The sequence below is a fragment of the Sorghum bicolor genome, chromosome 8 (assembly GCF_000003195.3).
Source record: "Sorghum bicolor cultivar BTx623 chromosome 8, Sorghum_bicolor_NCBIv3, whole genome shotgun sequence".
Taxonomy (NCBI): Eukaryota; Viridiplantae; Streptophyta; class Magnoliopsida; order Poales; family Poaceae; genus Sorghum; species Sorghum bicolor.
Genome location: NC_012877.2, coordinates 7,249,993 through 7,272,549, shown reverse-complemented (window position 1 = coordinate 7,272,549; position 22,557 = coordinate 7,249,993). Strand labels below are relative to the sequence as shown.

The 22,557-nt window shown below is 46.8% G+C and overlaps 1 protein-coding gene and 1 long non-coding RNA gene across 4 annotated transcripts; one reads left to right on the top strand and one right to left on the bottom strand.

Annotated features, from left to right (window-relative positions):
* Window positions 10,565-13,950, bottom strand: LOC110429555. The gene is made up of 5 exons (XR_002446628.1): window positions 13,654-13,950; window positions 13,489-13,558; window positions 12,264-12,368; window positions 12,114-12,188; window positions 10,565-11,006 (listed from the first exon to the last, which is right to left on the bottom strand). It is a non-coding gene; the product is annotated as an uncharacterized LOC110429555 (long non-coding RNA).
* Window positions 15,594-19,315, top strand: LOC8082789 (putative receptor-like protein kinase At3g47110). 3 transcript variants are annotated; one of them, XM_021445726.1, is made up of 3 exons: window positions 15,594-15,942; window positions 18,442-18,501; window positions 18,614-19,315. In XM_021445726.1, the coding sequence occupies exons 1-3, from the start codon at window positions 15,642-15,644 to the stop codon at window positions 18,985-18,987; spliced, it is 735 nt and encodes a 244-aa protein (XP_021301401.1). In that variant the 5' UTR covers window positions 15,594-15,641; the 3' UTR covers window positions 18,988-19,315. The 3 variants fall into 3 exon arrangements, with proteins under 3 accessions (XP_021301401.1, XP_021301400.1, XP_002442957.1); XM_021445725.1 differs by having other exon boundaries at window positions 15,594-18,344; window positions 18,614-18,836; XM_002442912.2 differs by having other exon boundaries at window positions 15,594-18,501.

Genomic DNA, 22,557 nt, shown 5'->3' with positions numbered 1-22,557 from the left:
GGGGTCATCGCTGCGAAGTCGAGTCGAAGCTCTTTACTCCCGGGCCGGGGAAGGCTAAGGGAGGTGCTCCACGCCGAGGTGAAGAAAGGCCTGGCGGTGGTAAGCTCTCACTACGTCGGCATTGATTTGCCGGCAGTCTGTGAGGGCTATGTCCTCCCTGAAGATGAGATGGAGGCCCAGGAGGAGGTGCAGAAGCTTGAAGACGCTGCGGATGCTCCGGGAGATGCTCTGGCTACCTTCTTCGATGCCGAGGTGGAGCTTCCCCCCTCAGCGCAGGGGCCTGCGCAGGCAGGGCGATGATGCCCTTAAGTTAGTTTTCTCTTTTTGTAAATGGCGAAGGCCAGTGGGCCTTGTATTGTCTTTATAAAACATGAATGTTTATGTGATTGTTCCCCTTTAAGATTTCCTTTATATTTCTTGTCGTCTCTTTTTCCCTTATGCCGACCCGACCTCGGCAACGCGGGGTCGGGTGAGTTACTTAGGATCTGCGCTAGTCAAAGTGCCCGAGCCTAAGTCCTTTTTCCTTTTCCTTAGTGATTTTTAGAAGACCGGATCCGTCCCCCGATCCTAGGGGGTGAGTAGAGGTCGTCCTTGCCCGTGGGCGTGGATCTTTTCCTCAGGCTCACGCCTTAAGGTTTAGGGGATGGATCTGCGGTTTCTTAAATCCTTTTAAGAAATGAAGGAAAGGCACTGGATCTGGGCGTCTTGACTCGTGTGAAAAGAGAAAAAAGATTCAGAGTTGCCACAGGGGGTTCCCCCCGTGTAGCCCCCGAGGGAGGCTCGGATTCTGCAAGGCAGATCCGAGGCTCACTTTCTAAAAGGAAATGATCATATAGTTTAGACTTTCATTTATTCTTTCAAGGTGATGAGCAAATGAATATTGTTACAAAATTCTAAGGGTAGAAGCGACGTAGCTGTTCTATATTCCACGTGTTCTTGAAGACCTCCCCTGCTTCGTTGGTGAGCTTGTAGGTACCGGGTCGGAGGACTTTGGCGATGACAAAAGGTCCTTCCCAGGGGGGCGTGAACTTGTGACGACCCTTGTTGCTCTGCCTGATCCTCAGCACCAAGTCGCCAACTTGAAAGGCTCGGCCTCGGATTCATCGCGCGTGGTATCAGCGGAGGGCCTGCTGGTACTTGGCAGAGTGTAGGAGGACTACGTCTCTGGCTTCATCCAGCTTGTCCAGCGCGTCTTCTTGGTACGTCTTGCAGCTGTTTTCGTCATAGGCTTGTACCCTTGGGGACCCATACTCTAGATCCATGGGGAGGATGGCTTCCGACCCGTAGACCATGAAGAACGGGGTGAAGCCTGTGGCTTTGCTTTGGGAAGTCCTTAGACTCCAGATCACGGCCGGTAGCTCCTTGAGCCACCTTTTTCCGAACTTGTTCAACCGGTTGAAAATCCTGGGCTTCAGACCCTGGAGGATCATGCCATTGGCACGCTCCACCTGACCGTTGGTCTTTGGGTGAGCCACTCCTGCCCAGTCCACACGTATGTGGTGTCTGTCGCAGAACTCCAGGAACTTTCGCCCGGTGAACTGTGTGCCGTTATCGGTGATTATGGAGTTTGGCACTCCAAATCGGTGGATGATATCCATGAAGAACAGCACTGCTTGTTCGGCCTTGATCCTTGTGATGGGTCGGACCTCAATCCACTTGGTGAATTTGTCGATTGCGACGAGCAAGTGGGTGAAGCCCCCGGGCGCCTTTTTGCAGAGGCCCGACGAGGTCGAGACCCCAGACAGCAAAGGGCTAGGTGATGGGGATCGTCTGCAGAGCCTGAGCGGGGAGATGAATCTGCCGAGCGTAAAACTGGCATCCCTCACAGGTTCGCACGATTTCCGTGGCGTCAGCCACGACGGTGGGCCAGTAGAAGCCTTGCCGGAAGGCATTTCCTACTAGTGTTCGAGGCGCGGCATGGTGGCCACAAGCCCCCGAGTGTATGTTGCGCAGGAGCTTGATTCCCTCCTGACGTGGGATGCAGCGCATAAGGATGCCCGAGGGGCTACGCTTATACATCTCTCCGTCGAGGAGGACAAAAGTTTTGGCACGACGAGCCACACGCCGTGCTTCTACCTAGTCTGAGGGCAAAGTGCCATCGACGAGGCATTGGAGCAAAGGGTAGCGCCAGTCCGGCGAGTCGTCAGGTGCAGGGGGCTCGGACTCGATGTCCATGGCCTCCTGCTCCTGACCGGTGGAGACCTCGGGGTCGAGGCCTAGGTCGTTTGGAGGTTTGTCCGAGCCCCCGTCGACTTCGTAATCGACAGAAGGCTTGTAGAGGTCGCTGACGAAAACATCCGGGGGAATCGTGGCCCGCTCGGATGCCATCTTGGCAAGCGCGTCGGTGACCTCATTATATTTCCTTAACACATGGTTAAGCTCGAGGCCGTCGAATTTTTCCTCCAAGCGCCGGACTGCTTTGCAGGATGCGTCCATCTTGGGATCGTGGCAGCTAGACTCTTTCATGACTTGGTCGATGATGAGTCTAGAGTCGCCTCGGACGTCAAGCCGTTTGATCCCAAGCTCGATCGCGATGTGGAGGCCATTGACGAGGGCCTCGTACTCCGCTGCATTGTTTGAGGCGGGGAAGTGAAGTCGGATTGCATACCGCATCCTTACCCCGAGGGGTGAGATGAAGACGAGGCCAGCTCCGGCCCCGGTTTTCATCAAAGACCCGTCGAAGTACAAGGTCCAGCACTCGTGCTGGATCTGTGGTGGAGGGAGTTGGGTCCCCGTCCACTCTACTACAAAATCCGCTAGGACTTGGGATTTTATAGCTTTGCGAGGCTCATAGGTGATGCCGTCACCCATAAGCTCTATGGCCCACTTAGCAATTCTGCCGTTAGCCTCTCGGTTCTGGATTACTTCCCCTAGAGGGAAAGATGACACTACCGAGACTGGGTGAGTCTCGAAGTAATGGCGGAGCTTGCGCCGGGCCAAGACTACCGCGTAGAGCAGCTTTTGGATTTGGGGTATCGGGTCTTTGTGTCGGAAAGTACTTCATTGATGAAGTACACCGGTCTTTGGACCGGTAGGGCATGCCCTTCTTCCTTTCTTTCGACCACGATAGCTGCGCTTGCCACCTGATCAGTGGCTGCGACATAAAGAAGCAACGGTTCCCCCTCGGCGGGAGGTACCAGAATGGGAGGGTTGGTGAGCAGAGCCTTGAGCTTGTCAAGGGCTTCCTGGGCCTCGGGGGTCCAGAAAAAATGCTCAGATTTTCTAAGTAACCTATATAGAGGTAGTCCTTTCTCCCCGAGACGAGAGATGAAGCGACTTAGGGAAGCTAGACACCCCATGACTCTCTGTACTCCCTTTAGGTTACGAATTGGCGATGGCCCAGGATGGAATTCCTCCTTGATGAACTCGGCCGCCAGCAGCTTGTGGATCTCCTCCCTGATGGCCCGGCGCTTCTCCTTGTCGAATCGGCATAGGCGCTGCTTCACGGGCTTGGAGCCGGCTCGGATGTCCAAGGAGTGCTCAGCGACTTCCCTTGGTATGCCGGGCATGTCCGAGGGGCTCCACACAAATATGTCAGCATTTGCGCAGAGAAAGTCGACGAGCACCACTTCCTATTTGGGGTCGAGGCTGGAGCTGATCCTCAACGCCCTGCCCTCAGAGGTCCCGGGGTCGAGGAAGACTAGCTTGGTCTCCTCCGCCAGCTCGAAGCTCCCGGCGTGACGCTTGGGGTCGGGGATGTCCTGGTCTCCGTCGCCGAGGCCAGTGAGGATGGCCAGAGACTCAGCAAGGGCCTCGGCCTGCTCAATGCACTCGACGTCGCACTGATAGGCGTGCTGGCTGGTCGTGCTGACGGTGATGATGCCCTTTGGCCCTGGCATCTTGAGCTTGAGGTAAGTGTAGTTGGGGACGACCATGAATTTGGCGTAGCATGGTCGCCCCAAGATTGCGTGGTAGGTTCCTGGTAACCCGACCACGTCGAAAGTGAGAACCTCCCGTCTGAAGTTGTCAGGGGTCCCGAAGCAGACGGGCAGGTCGATCTATCCGAGAGGGTGGGCGCGATGTCCCGGCACCACTCCATGGAATGGTGATGTGTCGTTCCTCAGCCGGGACTTGCTGATCCCCATGAGGGCCAGAGTCTCGGCATAAAGGATGTTGAGGCTGCTGCCTCCATCCATCAGCACCTTGGTGAGACGAGTCTCGGCGATGATGGGGTCGACGATCAAAGGATAGCTCCCGGGGTTGGGGATCGGATCCGGGTGATCCCGTCGGTCGAAGGTGATCGCGCTCTCGGACCACTTAAGGTACAAGGGTGTGGCTGTGCTGACTGCGCAAACTTCTCGGAGTTCGCGCTTCCTCTGACTCGCGGTGAGGCGAGCCACGCGTCCCCCAAAGATCAAGAGACAGTTCTTGACTTTGGGGAAGCCTTCCCCCTGAGGGTCGTCGTCCTTGGGGGGCTCGTCAGTGCCCTCCTTGGTTATGATGTCGGTATAATACCGATGTAGGACAGTGCACTCCTCAAGGGTGTGCTTGGTTGGTCCCTTGTGACAGGGGCACGGCTTCTTCAACATCTCGTCGAAGAGACCGGGGCCAGCAGGAGCCCGCTTTGGGTTCTTGCGATCTGCCGCGGCGACTAGGTTGTCGTCCGACTGACCCTGCTTCCCCTTGCGACCCTCCTTCTTTTTCTTGGGGTCGCGTGAGCCCGAGGCCTCGGTGGCCTCGGCCTTTTGTTTCCCCTTGGGCGTGCCGTCGGAGAAAATGGCACCAACCGCCTCTTCGCTTGAGGCAAAGTTGGTGGCGATGTCGAGCAACTGGCTGGTGCTTGTGGGGGTCTTGCGACCGAGCTCGTGTACCAGTTCCTTGCAGGTGGTACCGGTGATGAAGGCTCCGATGACGTCGGAGTCGGTGATGTTGGGGAGCTCGGTGCATTGCTTGGAGAATCGCCTAATGAAGTCTCGGAGGGATTCATTAGGCTTCTGCCGGCAGCTCCTGAGGTCCTAGGAGTTCCCAGAGCACACATAAGTGCCCTGGAAGTTCCCGACGAAGATCCTGACCAAGTCGGCCCAGTCGTGGATCATGCGCTTGGGGAGGTGCTCAAGCCACGCTCTGGCCGTATCGGCCAGGTGGAGTGGCAGGTTGCGGATGATAAGGAAGTCATCGTCCGCCCCGCCTAGCTGACATGCCAGGCGGTAGTCCACCAGCCAGAGCTCAGGGTTGGTCTCCCCTGAGTACTTAGTGAGGTTAGCCGGCTGTCGGAATCACGCCGGGAACTTGGCCCTACGGATGGCCTCGCTGAAGACACGGGGGCCCGGAGGCTCTGGCGATGTGCTACGGTCGTGGTCGGGGTCGTACCTCCCGCCTCGGCGCGGTCGATAGTGTCGAGACTCAGCCTCGTCCCTGTCACGCCGTCTGGCCTCGAGGGTGGCCTGGACGTCCGCGTCGGCCCCGACGCGTTCGTGGACAGATGGGGCCTTGTTTCCCCCTTGCGGGTTAGGACGTGGCGGACCCTGCACCGTTGGCGCCTTGTTAGGAGGGGGTCGGTCCCCTTGGCGTCTTGTGCCGTGGGACTGTGATGCAGAACTTTCTGCGTTCTGCACCACAGCTTGCTCCAGGAGGCCACGCAGCCCCTGGCGCACCCTTCTCCCCTCGGGAGTCGATGGCTCGGGCATCGCTCTGAGGAGGAGTGCGGCAGCCATCACGTTCTGGCTAGCCGTGCTGAAGACTGGGGGGTTGTCACCCCCTTCGTCCTCGATGATGCGGCGGTTGACGTCCCGGGCGCGGCGTCTAGCCTCGCCCCCGTCCCCGCGGCCGGACGGGTCTTGGACCAGGATCTCGCGGAGTTGGCGGAGACGTATGCGCTCTTCTTCGAGCCTGGCCTCCATCTCGTTGAGCTGCTCGAGGTCAGGGCGCTGTCCTCCTGGCAGAGCTGAGGCGGCCCCGCGGGCTCCTGGATGGATCCCGAGAGTCGGATTGGGAGGTGGAGTGGCGTTCCCTTGTCTAGAGGGTCCTGCACCCCCTTGAGCGTGGGGGGGCGCTCCTCCGACCTCAAGGTTGAAGCACTCTCGCGACGGGTCGTATCCGCCGTCGTCAGAGTCAGAGTAGCTGAGGCAGTAGTTACTGGCCTCCAGAAAACGCGTGATCATTTCCGGGTCACCACACCCGAAAAAGTCAGCGCCAGCCCACTCATCGTCGCCTGAGGTGGGATCCTCAGGGTATGACGAGACGGGCGGTGTAGCGATAAGGTCCAGGGTAGACCTCAGGTGGTGTCCTGGAAGGTCCGCGTACGCACTTAATGAAGTGCTTACGGATGAGGCGTAAGTGGCGGCCGCGTTCCTAAACCCACAAGGGAGCTCGGGAGGTGCCGCTGTCTCACCTCCACCTGTGGGTGGAGGGAGACGAGACATTGAGGCCCCTTTGTCCCTCTTCTAGGGAGCAGGCGGGAGTTGTGCCTTCCCCTTTGATTGGGGCGGGGCAGGAGGTCGTGATGATCCCCTATTGGTCCGAGGAGCGGAGCTTAATGCTTCGTGGGCCCTTCCCCTAGCGCCTGTCGGGCTGGAGGAATGGGCGATCCTGTGAGGAATATGCGGGGGGAGGGCCGAACGAACCCTTGCCTCAGTGGAAGGGTCAGAGATCCTAGACCTCTGACGCCCCCGCCGGGCACCCCCCGCATGGCGCCCCGTGCGCCTCCCACGTACTGACTGTGGTGGGATTGGCTCAGGGCGAGGCTCAGCGTTACCATGTGGTGGGAGGAGGACCATGTCGTAGCTGGAGCCGAGCGACATGAACTCCAAACTCCCAAACATCATGATGGTGCCGAAGCGGAGAGGGTGGAATCCATCTGCCATCCGAGCTTTCCCCAGTAGGGAAGGATGAATGCCACGCAAAAGGCCCCTACCTGGCGCGCCAACTGTCGGTGTCTGGACTCGGGGTCTAGACACAAACAAGTATGAGAATGCGTGACTACCTAAGCCTGGATGGTGATGCAAGTGGAACACAGAGGATTTATACTGGTTCGGGCTAAGGATGCCCTACGTCTAGTGAGATCGGGAGTCTGTATTGCCTTGCACCCAAAGGTGCTTGTAGTAGGGGAATACAAGCAGGTTGCGAGAGAGGGCTAAGTCCCAGGTCTCGACTTTGTGATGTGGACAGAGCGCTGCTAGCTACCCTGCATGAGGACCCGCTGGGAGTTGTGGTGTTTATATGATTGAACTTGTGCTATGTGGATCAACCTGTCTTGGCTGCGAGCCCTGGCTCCCCTTTTATAGCCTCAAGGGGAGGCAGGGATTTACAAGAGTGATTGGAGATTTCTTCTGCTGAGCGGTGAAGCAATAGTCCCGACCCTGTAGAAACTTGCCCATCCCGTCCTTGAGGCATGGCTGACAATATGGCTGCTCCATTGGAGGGTTACCGAGCCCTGTTGGCGTCGTGGGGGTTGGATCGGTGATACTGCTGCCTGTCCTCCATGCCCTGCTGCGATATGGGAGTCACTGCGCCTGTCATGTCGTGGGTACGGGCGAGACGGAACTTGCGCCCGAGGCCCAGGGGTCGGGCGAGGCGGTGTTTGTTGTCTGAGCCCTAGAGGGGTCGGGCGAGACGGAACTTACGTCCGAGGACAGGGGGTCGGGCGAGCCTTGATTTGGGCCCGAGACCGAGGAGTCAGATGAGCTGGGGCCCGCACCCTGGTGATCGTGGATGGTTTGTTTTGCCTTTTTGGGATTTTTATTGTTCTGATTTGGGTATCTCTTTTTATGGTACCCAACACTTCTTCTTTGTTTGGTTTATGTTCTTAGTAGTTACGTCTGCTTGTTTATTTGTTTGTCTTCTATTGTGTTTTCTTGTGTTGTGGTTTGGTGTGACCTTCGAGTAGAAGAAGCGTGGTTCATTAGCATTGAAGACTCAGAGTTAAGGATCGACAAGTGCAGTAGAAGCTAAAGATTGAAAGATAGAAGCTGAAGACTTTTGAGCAGTTAAACTCTAGGTAAAAGGCAAGTGCAGACACCCTTTGATCACATTGAACCCATACAATTAGTGTCATTTACTTTCGTTGCATGTGTCTAATAAATGCAAATTCTAAGGACCTGACTAGTTTTACTTATCATCCCTTGAACACCTAAGGTTATGTGTATAGGTAGACTAGGGTATATTAGTTATGCTTAGCTGCTCTACTCACCTTATTCACAAGTTTTAATAAAGAATAATCTCTACTTAACTTGATGATTAATACATGCTGGATAACGGTCACTGCGGTGTTGAAGATGTTGGATGCTTGTGAGCATCATGATGGCGGTGGTGACAGGAGGAGCGGGTACTGGTGGTTGGCCTGGTTGCCGAGCGTACCCATCTCTGTCCTCCATAAGGACTTAGTCATGGATTGGCCACCTAAGACATATAGTGCAGCTCCTAGGTATATAGCTCTGGCTTGACTAATTATCAGGACCTCCACTAGTAGGGTGTTACTTTTCGGGTAGGCATAAGGAAGTAACTTGGGTAATGGATATTAAGTTGTCGGTTGTTCGGTGCGCCATGGCTATGGGCACGACTGCCGAGCGCCCCGGCCGAAACTTACGAGTGGCATCCTATTAGTTGACCCTATGAAAGGTCTCATAGTGAAACCCTGCCTGCTCACCTTGGTAGTGTTTTGAGGAGTCATGACCCCAGACAAATGGGAATCACGACTTGGAGTGAAAGTGCACACCTCTGCAGAGTGTAAAACTGATATATCAGCCGTGCTCACGGTCACGAGCGGCCCAGACTCTCACATGATGAGCAAACTTGAATCACATGGAACCTGGAGAAGGAACTTGGTTGAGGTGGCTACCTTGTTTTTGGCAGGATTGCTATCTTGTGTTCTTAATTGGGATTGCTATCCCACGACCTTAATGGGGTTGCTACCTCGGTAATAATAATAATAATAATGATGATGATGATAATTACTAATATTGTTAATTTACGTCATCTAATTAAGAGTTGGGATGCTTCACTCATATTTAGTAATAGGTTGTTTTAATAAAAGAGTTGTAATAAAAGTTTATCAACTTAAAAGCTCATCCGTAGTTAAATAGTGTCAACTTTTCCTTTGATTAAGTCTTGCATGTCATTATACTTTCTGTCTGTACTTATTGAGTTTGACATGAACTTACCCTTACTATTTCTCCCAGCCCCAGTGTATAGTAAGGTGTCGCTCAGAAGAAGAACAAAGATGTTATGGAGTTTTCTAAAAGTCTATCAAAAGTACTTGGCATACGGAGCCCCCGTTCAGCCGTAAGCCTATCAAAAGTACTTGGCATACGGAGCCCCCAGTCAGCCGTCCCTGAGAAGAATAGAGCCTAAGAAGAAGTTTAGCAACCCGTTCCGCGATACGCTGATAGTTGTAAGTGTTATTATAATTCTGTTTTCGCTATATATAACATTGTTTCTGATATTTCTATTCTTTTGTTGTATGTGTGGACTTCCTAAACACACATATGATGACTCTGGTCTTCTTTTAAAAACCAGGGTGTTATAGCAACCCTAGAGACCAGTTTTAGTAAGTTGTTGTCTATTTAGTGAATAAAAGAATAAGCATGCATAAACTATCTTTCTTATACGAATACTGATCCACTTACCTTCATTCGCAATCCGATCACTTAATTTAAAAATATATTAGATTATCAAATAACAAACGTCATAACATATCATCATTAGATTACCACCAGGAGTTGACTTTTTGGTCAATTTCCTTCGATTAACAGCGCTGGTTACATAATTTGACGTTTATTTTTCTTCCTTGTCAATTTCAGGTCAAATTGACAGTACACCATGGATTCATATCATCAAGTTTAGCTCGTGCATTGAGGCTTAGGAGGTCTAGAACTCCTTCTACACATCCTCTAAAAGCCATCGAGTGTGTTGCATAAGAAGCAATTTTTTTTGTGCTAACTGTGTCTCCTTTCCTAATCCATGTTAGTCGCGAGTGTTGTTTCGCTCTGGTCTAAGGCCAAACCGAGTGCCTTAGATTCTAGATAGCGTTTAAACGCCTGTTCATCCTGAGTTAATATTCTTGCCTCCTGTGCTCTCTCTCTAAATTTGCCAAGGTAATGTTCAGGATGGCCCAACGTATCTTCCAGTCACTGAAATTTTTCCTTCTCCAAAGTTTCAGTGCTTTTCGTCGTCCGCATTAGCTTGACATGAACCCGCAATATCGTGTCCTGAGTGTTGACAGGTTTTTCCCATACTTCCTTGACTATCTCAAAGAAAACCTGGCCTATGCGCTTCTGTAAGAACAGTGTCAGCCCACGCGCAGGGGTGGTTATTAGACTTAGGCTTACTTTGGCAACAGATGGGTAATTAACCCAGGGCACAGAACCCCCAGCGGGATTTTATTGGACAGTTCGATTCCCTTCCACCTCCAGGGAAGATATCCACGCTGGGGGGCGTTTCCCTGCTGTTGTTTGGCAGTGTTGTCATGAATGTTTCATGCCCTGATGCTGTGGCTGTGGAACGACCAATATGTAGTAACTGTATCTTATATGCACAAGTCTTATCCCATAGAATCCTCCAATGAGCAGAACAGTAATAGCTTCGTTGAATTTCTAGAGGTACCAATACTTGAGGAAAAAAGACAATATTCAAGAAGTTTTTGGTGTGTTATTGTCATTATTCGAAAAAATCAGAAACAATGTCTCAGAAAAATAAAAGAAAAAAGAAAAAAAATGTAAAAGTAAAATGATGTAGAAAGTCACCACCGATCAACATAAAATTATTAAAAATCTATGGAAGTCACTCTCCATACAAATACAACATATTTTAAACCTGAAAGCAAGTCTACTCGATGCAAATGTATACTTAACATCTAGCCAGAGCCGAATAGTGTCATTCTTATACGTGCTTCTCCATCCTTACATCCAATAGATAACATCATCGTGACTCGTCCATGAACATCAACAATTCTCCCTTGTGTGAGTCTTTGCACATCTATATATAAGATGAAAATGTGCAAAACCACTACTAAAAGTGGCCATATTTCACTTATCTGAAATCATGGATTCCTTCCTCCAAGCCCTCTGCAACTATAACACCAAAAAAAGAGCAAGGTTAATTATGAACACAATGCCCAACTAGGATGATAGAATAATTAAAAATTAATATTAAATTAAACTAAAAATATATAGGTTTTATTGTGCAAGATGTAGCACTGCTGCTGTAGTTTGAATGGTGCTTCTTTAAGACTGCATAGACAGCGATAAGACAAATTCCAACTAAAAACAAACCATTGCAAAGTTTGAGGGCATATACTGAAAAATATATTTTCCTTTTGAAGGAAGAACTCTGAAAAAAAAACATAAAATTCAGGTTAGGTCAAGAACCTAATTATGTAATTTTGATGAGTGAAAAAATAATCTCCTTTTTTCTTTTCCATGAACTGTGAGTGTGAGAAACAAAAATATTATGTATGGGCAATCATTTTGTTCCTATTCAATTTGTTCCCCTGAATTTCGGGTTCCTCTTTTCGGATAAAAAGGGCTTGCTCAGTTACATGCAAACCTAGAAAATATGCTGGTCATATTAAACATAAATACTAACTCCACAAGACAATGATCAAAATAATGTAATAAATAAATGCCCCTAAAATAGAAGTGCCAAGGAAACTAAAGAGTCGGTAACAACAACAAAATCGCTAAATCCCTCTCAATTCGTGAAGGCACAACCTCCATCTACTGGTCTCTATCCTATGCTTGAAGCAGCAACCTCAAATTCGAGTCCTGTGCTGAACCTTATCAATTCATACCTTCTCAATGTATCCAAACCACTGAATATTTAAAACCACAAACACAAACACAGTAGCAGATGAGCACCAGGCTGCTGTCAACAATGCAGATCAGAACAAAAATTTAAAAAGAAAGTTCAGTTGTGCAGACAAGCTATTGCTGAAGGGACAATAGTAGACTGCTTGTGCTGAACTGAAACAGAACCAATGAGGTATTCCCCAGATCGATGAAATCCTCACAAGAAAAAGAAATAAAGAACATATATCTTGCAGATGCAGGTTGGCACATGATAAAGTGCAAAAATAAGCAGTCTTTAGCCAGCAAAAATAAAAAGAAACATAAAGATGCTAAAAGAAATCAAGAATACATGACTCTTCACACCACTATTATATCGTGTCAGAAACTTACCAAGCAAAAATGGGGCCTCTATATTATCAATGTACTCTCTTGTCACTTGCATCTCTTCTATTCTGCTATCTGATCCTACATGGATTCACAAGTGAGGATTACTGAAGAAACTAAAGACCGTAAAAACTGCTATTAAAAAGCAAAACTTACAGCTGAATTCAAGTTTGGTCAGCATCCTTCTATAGTTCTATAGTTGATCGTAGGACTTCCCATGTGACTTGTTTAGATGGACAACAATTAGCTTTAGTGTTGTTGCTGTAAGAAAAAAAACTTGAAACTTTTCTTACTTTACTGAAGTATATCTGAAATTTATTTCATCAATATTGCCTACCTACCAGTAAAATTAGTTTGCATTATACGACATGTTTTCCCTACTAATAAAAGATTAGACATAGCAACTTTTCTAGCTAAAAGATTAGGCATGTTTTCCCTACTAATCAAAAGTATATAAAAAAAGGAAATAGAGTCTAAAAAAATGAGGGCTCACTGACTTGGGCACATGATGGAGCATTATTGATACTGATACAATCTAGCATCAATATTGCCTCCATCAAAATAAAACCAAAGTAAAACCAGATAGGGCACAAGATAAACTTATTTTATGTTCAGTCTTGAGAGTCCCTATGAAATTATATTATAAGGAGATAATAGTCAACAAGTTAAATAGGATATCCTGTTATAGAAATAGTGAAACAGAGATAACAGGATATCTTGATAACAGGATTAGGATATCCTTTTAATACAAACAGGATATACACATCTACAGAATGTAAAAGTCAAAAAACAGGATATCCTGTTATAGAACTAGTAGAGTTTATTAGTTATGGCTTGACTAAAATTCAATGGCATCTATTTAAAGTTAACAAGCCATATATAGTAACAAAAACTGAAACTCTCTAAATTCACCTGGTTTAGAGAGTTTAATGTATTGGTTTGTTTTGTACTCATCCCTTTTAGTGCAACAAATTGAAATGGGTTGCATTTAGATTGTTATTAGCTCAAAAAAACAAGACTTTTTGAAGCATATTTTTATTTATATATTTTTTAACACAAAAATACTTTGTTCGGTCACCTGGTTTACTAAACTGATTCACTTAAAATGTTTTCTACAAGAATCTAGAACTTTGGCATTTCTAAAAGAATCTAGAGCCCTAGCCCAGCCCCTTAGCGACAGCAAGTGATTGGCCAAGGAGGATTGACGCCTTGGAATTACCAAGATGTGTTCGATTAAAATAGAAAATACCGAGATAAACAGTTCCATTCCATGAGGGCTACATCAGGCAAGAATTCAGTCATTCGAGAGCAACCAAAAATTGCGAAACAAACTGTGTAATAACATGAGCAATACATACGCCTACTACTCTCCTACACATACTTTGCAATCTTGGAGATGACGGACTCGAAGGCTCCAACCAGGGCCTTGACCGTGGTCTGCAGCTCGTGGTCTGCAGTTCCAAGATCCGCGGCAAGCAATGGAGGTATGGGTCAAACCCTAGCTGATCTGAAAACTACTGCAACGAAGAAGATGAGGTGCCCTGACCCTTGAGACGGACGACAATGGCGGTGAAGGTGGAGATGGCGACGGCGCAGAGGAACAAGATGGCGGACGAGGACTAAGACAGCGGCGGTGGAGGAGCGCCCGAGCGTGACCCCCGCGTTGACGTCGCAAGCACAAGAGAGACCGAGAGACAGCGATGTGGAGGGACGTCGCTGTCGCGGCGGCGCACGGATGCCAGGGCGAGGGCGGCCGGATGGTGTGGCGGCGGCGGCGTCGCGACTCGCGGGCGGAGGAAGTCGCGAGCGGAGACGAGCGCTCAGGAGACCCTCCCGGCCGAATCAGTCGTGTATTTCTTCCTCATGGAAATCGCTGGGAAGCGGGCTGCAATTCTCGTCTTGGTGGGCTGCCAAAGGACGCACGAATTTGGCCCAGGTAAGGCTGGCACGGGGGAGGCAGGCCCAGGAAAACGGCCGGGATCCGCACGGGAAACTGGGCTGCCAAAGGAGCCCTTATCGGCGAGTTTTCTCCATGGATCATTTGTGTTCATATTATTCTTCTATGTTATGCCAGCATTCTTAAAGGGATGTTTTGTGTTTTGCTTTTCTTTTGGAGGGTTGATGACTCGATTGCTCTTTTGGTTTGGAATAGCAAGAAGCTAAGTGGAAAATCGAGAGGTGTTTCTTCAGTTCAAGGTTGTTTCCCTAAGAACAATAGTTTTTGGGTCCTGTTGGTTTTTTATGTCTACATGGATGCATTAGACAACATTGTAAAGAATCTGGCACTACATCTTAACTCTTGCTGTGGTATTGGTGATGTAAAGACTATTTTCTACGACTCTGCTTTCTTAAATGATGCTCATAATGTTTTCTAATTTTTAGAGGCATTGTGATTTCTCAATGTTGCTTTATAATCAACTGTATTTTTATGGTGCCAACCCGTGCGCAGGGGCGTGCCAAAATTACTAGTAGTAGATGAAAGCGTCGTAGCACTCTACCCCATCGAGAAAGAAATGTGTGCGAAGAAGAGAACTCGTGCGGGCACACGACGGCTAGGGTGCGTGGCGGGTGGCCGGTGCCGGTGGGTCGAGGGAGCGGCGGACGTGGTTCCTGAGATTCATCGCGTTCATTTGGTAGACAAGGGAAGAGAAGAAAATGATGAGAAAAGGAAGGATTTTTTGTCTTTTCAATATTTATTTTTTTTATGCATAAGGAGTTGTTTTACCAAAAATAGGATACCAAAATGGCTCCAGTTACACCGGAAGAGCCATTTATGGAGCTAAAACCACAAATACGGCGAAGTGGAGCTGTGCCAAACAACGCTTTAGGCTATCGTGTAAATATTGTTTGTCCTGCATGGAATTTTGACTTACTCAACTTAAATATGTTGACTATGTTTGCTCATTTGAAAAGTTGGGAGAGGATAATAAGGGCGTGCATATCATAGGGAGTGATTTCTCAATGCAAGTGATAAAACAATACTCCCTCCATCCCAAATTGTAAGTCATTACAAAAATCTTGGAGAGTCAAAGCATTTACACGTTTGACTAAAATTATAGAGAGAAATACTATAAGATTTGTAACATAAAGTGAGTATACTATGAAAATATAATTAAGGAAGAATCTAATGATACTCAGTTGGTATCATAATAATTATGGTGAAACTTAGAAAAATTTGACTCTTCAAAATTCTTGGAATGACGGATAGAGGGAGTAATATTCTACGATGCACAGCCGTCTGATTGCAACACAATCAAAGACTTTGACTTGACCTGGAGCCACTGCGAATTTGTGTTCAGATATTATTAGGCTGCATATCAAAGACTTTTGAGTTGGTTGCCCACATCGGTGTGACTTTGACTTGCCCACGCGGTTAAAGGTTTCAAAAAAGTTGTGGCCTACAGAAACCTCGAAGTCGCGTTTCTGTTATCCAATTCTCCCCATAAATACAACTACAAGCGTGTTTCATAGTGCAGTGCACACAAGCACAGCGCCAGAGTCCCAGCTCCCAGGCACGCAGACTCTGATCCCATAATGGCCCCTATAATATTTTTGGGCATTTCCATCCTCTCAGCCCTCTGCCCTAGTTGTTCAGCATCTTCTTCTCCAATGCCGCCTGCCACCAACGCTACCGGCAGGCGCAATGACCTTGCCGCGCTGCTGGCTTTCCAAGCCCAGCTCTCTGACCCCACTGGCGTCCTTGCCACCAGCTGGAGAACCAACGTATCCTTCTGTCGATGGATTGGTGTCTCATGCAACCATCATCGCCGGCAGCGTGTCACGGCACTCTCGCTGACTGATGTTCTGCTCCAAGGAGAACTCAGCCCACACCTTGGTAATCTTTCTTTCCTCTCCATGCTCAACCTCGTAAACACTGGCCTCACTGGCCACATCCCTGCCGAACTTGGCATGCTAAGTCGGCTTAAGGTTCTCTCTCTTTTTGATAACGGCCTCACAGGCCCGATCCCATGTAACATAGGAAACCTCACAAAACTTGAGGACCTTCGTCTTAGTTACAACCGCTTGACATATGAGATCCCGCTGGGATTGCTACGAAATATGCACAGCCTGAAGATATTGTATCTTGCTAGGAATGAGCTAACAGGCCAGATACCACCATACCTGTTCAATAATACTCAATCCCTAAGGGGAATCAGCTTGAGCAACAATAGCTTATCCGGTCCATTACCACACAATCTAGGTTCCTTGCCCATGCTGGAATTCTTGAACTTGGAAGTAAATAACCTGCTGTCAGGTACAGTACCCACAACCATCTATAATATGTCTAGGCTGCGGTGGCTTTATCTCTCGGGCAACAACTTTACGGGTCCTTTTCCTACCAATCAAAGTTTTAGCCTTCCTCTGCTGAAGGAGCTTTCTATCGCGCAGAACAACTTTGTGGGTTCGATTCCATCAGGACTGGCAGCATGCAAATACTTAGAAACTCTCGATCTGCAAGAAAATTACTTTGTGGATGTCATTCCAACATGGTTGGCTCAACTACCATGTCTCACCGCACTTGCCTTGGGAGTAAATAACCTTGTTGGCTCTATACCATCTGTTCTTAGCAATCTCACCCATCTCACCGTGCTAACACTCCTATTCAATCAGCTAACAGGTCCAATTCCAGCTTTTCTTGGGAACTTTTCAAAATTATCTATGATAAGTCTAGGGGCAAATCAGTTCTCGGGCCCAGTCCCAGCAACACTTGGGGACATTCCAGTTCTGGGCCAGCTAGGTCTTGGATCCAATAATTTAGATGGGAACCTTAACTTCTTATCCTCCCTTTCCAATTGTAGGAAACTCCAGGTCATTGACCTTTCCAATAATTCTTTCATTGGGGGGCTCCCAGATCATACCGGAAACCTATCGACAGAGTTAATTTCGTTTGCTGCAGATAGTAACAAGTTAACAGGTAAACTTCCATCAACACTGTCAAACTTAAGCCGTCTTGAAGCATTAAATCTTTATAATAACCTATTCACGGGGGAAATCCCAAAGACTATCACAATGATGCAAGAGCTCGTCGCGCTTGACGTCACTGACAATGACTTGTCCGGCTCTATACCGACAAGTATTGGCATGCTTAGGAGCTTACAACAGTTCTGGCTTCAAGGAAACAAATTCTTTGGCTCTATACCCGAGAGCATTGGCAACCTTAGTTTGCTAGAACAAATAAGCTTATCTAGTAACCAGTTAAATTCGTCTATACCAGCAAGCTTGTTCCACCTAGATAAACTTACCATACTAGATCTTTCTAGCAATTTCTTTGTTGGTCCACTGCCGAGTGATGTTGGTAGTCTAAAACAAGTGGTTTATATTGACCTCTCATCTAACTTTTTCAATGGAACTATCCCAGAATCGTTTGGACAAATTGTGATGCTCAACTTCCTAAATCTATCACATAACTCATTCGATGGACCAATCCCTGATTCTTTTCGAATGCTTACTAGCCTATCATATTTGGATCTCTCCTTCAATAATATCTCAGGTACCATTCCCATGTTCCTTGCTAATTTCACAGATTTGACAACCTTAAATCTTTCCTTCAATAAACTACAAGGGAAAATACCAGATGGAGGTGTTTTTTCCAACATCACGTCAAAATGTTTGATTGGAAATGGTGGGCTATGTGGGTCTCCCCATCTTGGATTTTCTCCATGTCTTGAGGGCTCTCACTCCAACAAAAGAAACCTTCTAATTTTCCTTCTTCCAGTTGTCACTGTTGCATTTAGCTCTATTGTTCTTTGTGTCTACATAATGATCACAAGGAAAGCTAAGACCAAGCGTGATGATGGAGCTTTTGTCATTGATCCAGCAAATCCTGTAAGACAGAGATTATTCTCCTACCGTGAGCTCATTTTGGCCACCGATAACTTCAGCCCTAACAACCTTCTGGGAACTGGAAGTTCTGCAAAAGTTTTCAAAGGCCCACTGAGCAACGGTTTGGTTGTTGCAATAAAAGTTCTAGACACACGACTAGAACATGCAATTACAAGCTTTGATGCTGAGTGCCATGTGCTTCGCATTGCTCGACACCGCAACCTCATAAAAATACTAAGCACATGCTCCAACCAAGACTTTAGAGCACTTGTGCTACAGTACATGCCCAATGGTAGCTTAGATAAGCTTCTACACTCTGAAGTTACAACAAGTAGCTTGGGATTCCTTAAGAGGTTGGAGATCATGCTAGATGTGTCAATGGCAATGGAGTATTTGCACCATCAGCATTTCCAGGTTGTCTTGCACTGCGACTTGAAACCTACCAACGTGCTATTTGACAGCGACATGACAGCACACGTGACAGACTTTGGCATTGCAAAATTTCTATCAGGTGACGACAGCTCCATGGTCACTGCAAGTATGCCTGGAACACTTGGGTACATGGCACCAGGTACTATCGCTAGCTTATACTGTAGTTATACCTGTGAGTGGTGTGTATGATCATTGTAGTTCCTCCTGATTGCTTAATTGTTGTAATATTTGATTTTCTGATTATTGAGCAGAGTATGGATCATTTGGGAAGGCATCTCGCAAGAGCGATGTGTTCAGCTTTGGAATCATGCTTCTTGAAGTCTTCATCGGAAAGAAACCCACCGATCCTATGTTCATAGGAGATCTGAGCATCAGGGAGTGGGTTCGTCAAGCATTCCTGTCAGAGATTGTCGATGCTCTAGATGATAAGCTCCTGCAAGGTCCTCCCTTTGCTGACTGCGATCTGAAGCCCTTCGTTCCACCAATCTTTGAGTTGGGTTTGCTCTGCTCAACTGATGCACCTGACCAAAGATTATCGATGAGCGATGTCGTAGTGGTACTCAAGAAAGTAAAAAATGATTATATCAAATCCTTGCCAGCAACAAGGCCTGAAGCTGCCCAGTGATCTCCCTTATCTGTATATCTCTGTTCTGTGTTCTTTCGCTTTTGCACTAGCAGAAGAGCACGAGCTGCAGCAAACTCTTGCACATCTTACCTACTTCCTCCTTAGTCCATTAACCAGTGTTTGTTCTGTTCATGCTTTCTCTTAGTTGTTGAGTCTGAGAGATGTTTGCGTACTGTGAACTGGAGATTTAATCATTGTGCCTACTGTAGCTGAAGTCCTAGACATTCTTTTTTTACTAGGACCCACCTTTGATTTAATTCGGGTGTGCTTCTGTAGCTGAAATGGTTGTGGTAATAGTTCGCCATATTCTATCTGTTGATGCTGAAGATCACTCCAAGCCAACACACCAACGAGGGCCTTGGACGCCCGGAGAGATTATAGATCAACCTTCAACGCAACAAGAACACAGCGTAATCGATCAAACCGATCAAGAGACCGATAAGGCCGATGTAGAGCCTGTTCATGGCTGAAAAAAGCTCCCAAACTTCTCCCGGAAAGACCCGTCGGGGAGGAGCACGCGGTGGACCTCCTATAACCAGCAAGGCCACCTAGGATGCCGGCAAATCTCACCGGGAGACGTGCTGAATAGCAAGAGAGGTTGAGAAATAAAAAAATTAGGACAAAGAATAGATATGTTTTGTGTTTTGTCGATTGGATAGATGGGAATTCAATCGGCCATGTATCCCTTATTTTATAAGGGGTAGTGGTGATCTTATCCCATAGGAAAACCAATGTGGTACTATTATTATATTGCTTTATGAAGTTTCCTTAGACTAGACCAAAACTATCATGACCCTATTTAAATTGGCTTAGGCCTAATTTGATTGTCAACATATGCCTCCCTGTTTTTAGGTGAATGATGCATGAACCTGAAAATACTTTAATCAAATAAAACCAAACAACGAGGATGCCCATCTCCTCGGTTGTGACTAAGGGCGATGTATGCATCGGCCATTTTTGTTCTAAGGGCGATGCATGTATCGGCCATTGTTTGGAGAGCACTTAGGCTTCTTGCCAAACACTTGGAAAATGCTTTTTCATATATCTCCCGTGGAATGCTACTTTGAGATGTTCACCTTGCAATGTCTCTAGCATATAAGAATTACCATGTATGACTCTGATTACTTTGTAAGGACCTTCCCAATTTGATGACCACTTGCTAGACTTATTACTCTTTGACCCAATAGGAAGTATGGTTTTCCACACTAACTCTCCTCCTTGGAAGGATTTGCTCTCGACCTTTTTGTTGTATGCCTTGGCAACTCGAGCTTTGTCGTTTTCTATCTTCTTGAGAGCTTTTAATCTTACATCAGTCACCTCATCGATATTATCCATCATCAGATCATGATACACAACTACTCATAAAACATTTTATTTGGCAAGCCTGTATGCCTCCAAATTTACTTTGACGGATAACACGGCCTCTTGACCATATACTAACTCAAAAGGAGTAACCTTTGTGGCACCATGCCTTGAAATGTGATGTGCCTATAGAGCTTCAAACAAAACTTCACGCCACCTTCTAGGATTTTCCTCAATCTTATTTTTAATGAGCTTAATCAAAGTCTTGTTACTAGACTCAGCCTGGCTGTTAGCTTGAGCATAGTATGGAGCTGATTTGAGCGATTTAATCTTATGTAATTCAGTAAATTCATTCACCTCCTTAGACATAAATGATGTCCCTTGATCTGTCATTAATGTTTGAGGGATGTCGAATCTATGAATGATATGCTCAGTGATGAACTCAATAACCTCCTTATGTGTCATATTCTTTAAAGGAACTGCATCAGTCCACTTAGTGAAATAATCTATAGCAACCAAAACAAAATGATGTCCCTTAGAAGATGGGGGATGAATTGGACCAATAAAGTCTAGCCCTAAACCACGAAAAGGCCATGGCTCGATTGATGCGTACCACAAATACCTTCATGGACTTCTCCCATACCACTCTTGCTTGATCAGATCCAAGCACTTCAACAACAAATCTTCGGCACTTCTCCTATATAATTCACTGTTATGTAACACATATTTGAAAGCACTCCGCCAAACACTCTTATCAACTTTAGCACTTGGATCACTCAAATATGTCAACAAGGGAGTCCTCCAATCACATAAATCGACCCCAACATCACTGGAAGTTTTGTCGGGCCGATTTGATAGCTTCTAGGGTAGATTGGCTGGGTTGGCCACAGGCGAGTCAGCTAAGCCAACTAGGCTAGTCGGCTTAGCTGACTGGGTTTCTGCAGGGGAAGTCGGCTAAGCCAACTAGAGTAATCGTCTTAGCCGACTTGTTTGTGCCCGCATGAGAAAATTCTAAATTTTCATACATCATCTTTTCTTGAACAAGAAAATTACGCCCACCGATGTCATAGCCAAATGCTTATTGAGCTAACATGTTGGCCTTCTGATTTTCATGCCTCAGGATATGCCAAATTTGAAATTCGGCAAAAGAACCAATGATGTCAAGGCAAGTATTAAGACAAGCTCTTAGTGATCCTTCTAAACATTGAAATTCACCAGGAACTTGTTGTACTACCAATAAGGAATCACCATAAGCCCCAACATGCTTTACTCACATGGACCACAACATAATCAATCCAAATAACAAAGCTTCATAATTGGTTTGATTATTAGTGCAATGAAAACTCGATCGGCTTGACATCTCGAATTCAGCACCACTAGGGGAAATAAGAACAATACCACACCTTGGACATCTTTGCTAACCGATCCGTCACAGTATAATTTCCAGGGAGTAAAAGTAAGGTAATTGATCTCATCATTTAAATCAATACCATGCTCAACAAAAAATTAGCAAGAACTTGACCTTTCAAAGTTTTCATTGGTTCAAAAGCCAAGTCATACTCAATTAGTGCATATGCCCATTTGCCTATCCTTCCCCAAAGAATTGGCCGATATAACATGTCTTTTATCACATCAGCATGGCAAGCAACAACATATGTACTAGACAAAAGATAGTGTCTCATCTTGGAACAAGCATAGTACAATGATAAACACAATTTCTCTATATGGGCATACCTTGTCTTAGAATCAAGAAGACGACGACCAAGATAAGCAACTACATATTCTTTACCTTTGTCTTCTTGAGTCAAAACAGTCCCGATTATCTTTTCTTCGGCAGCAGTACACAATTTGAAAGGAACTCCTCTTTTTGGTGCACGAAGAACCGGTAGTGTTGACAGATATTCCTTTATCTTTTCGAATGCTTCTTGTTGTTTTTCCCCCAAGTGAATTCAGATTCATCCTTCAGCTTTAATATGGGAGTAAAAGGAATAATCTTCCTAGACAGGTTGGCAACAAATCTCCTCAAGTAGTTCACTTTTCCTAAGAATTTATGCAACTCCTTCTTACATGTAGACACCTGAACTCCCTTGATCTTCTGTATCCTCTTAGGATCAATCTCTATGCCATGATCATGAATAATAAAACCTAACAACTTTCCAGCCGATACTCCAAAAACACATTTGAGTGGATTCATCTTTAGTCCGTAGCGGTGCATCCTCTCAAAAGCAAGACGCAAATTGGCCAAATGAGATTTATGGGCAGCCAATT

Coding starts and splice junctions, on each gene's coding strand:
- LOC8082789 (XM_002442912.2), top strand. CDS start 15,642: ATGGCCCCTATAATATTTTTGGGCATTTCCATCCTCTCAGCCCTCTGC. Junction 18,502..18,613: donor ACTTGGGTACATGGCACCAG/GTACTATCGCTA, acceptor ATTATTGAGCAG/AGTATGGATCATTTGGGAAG.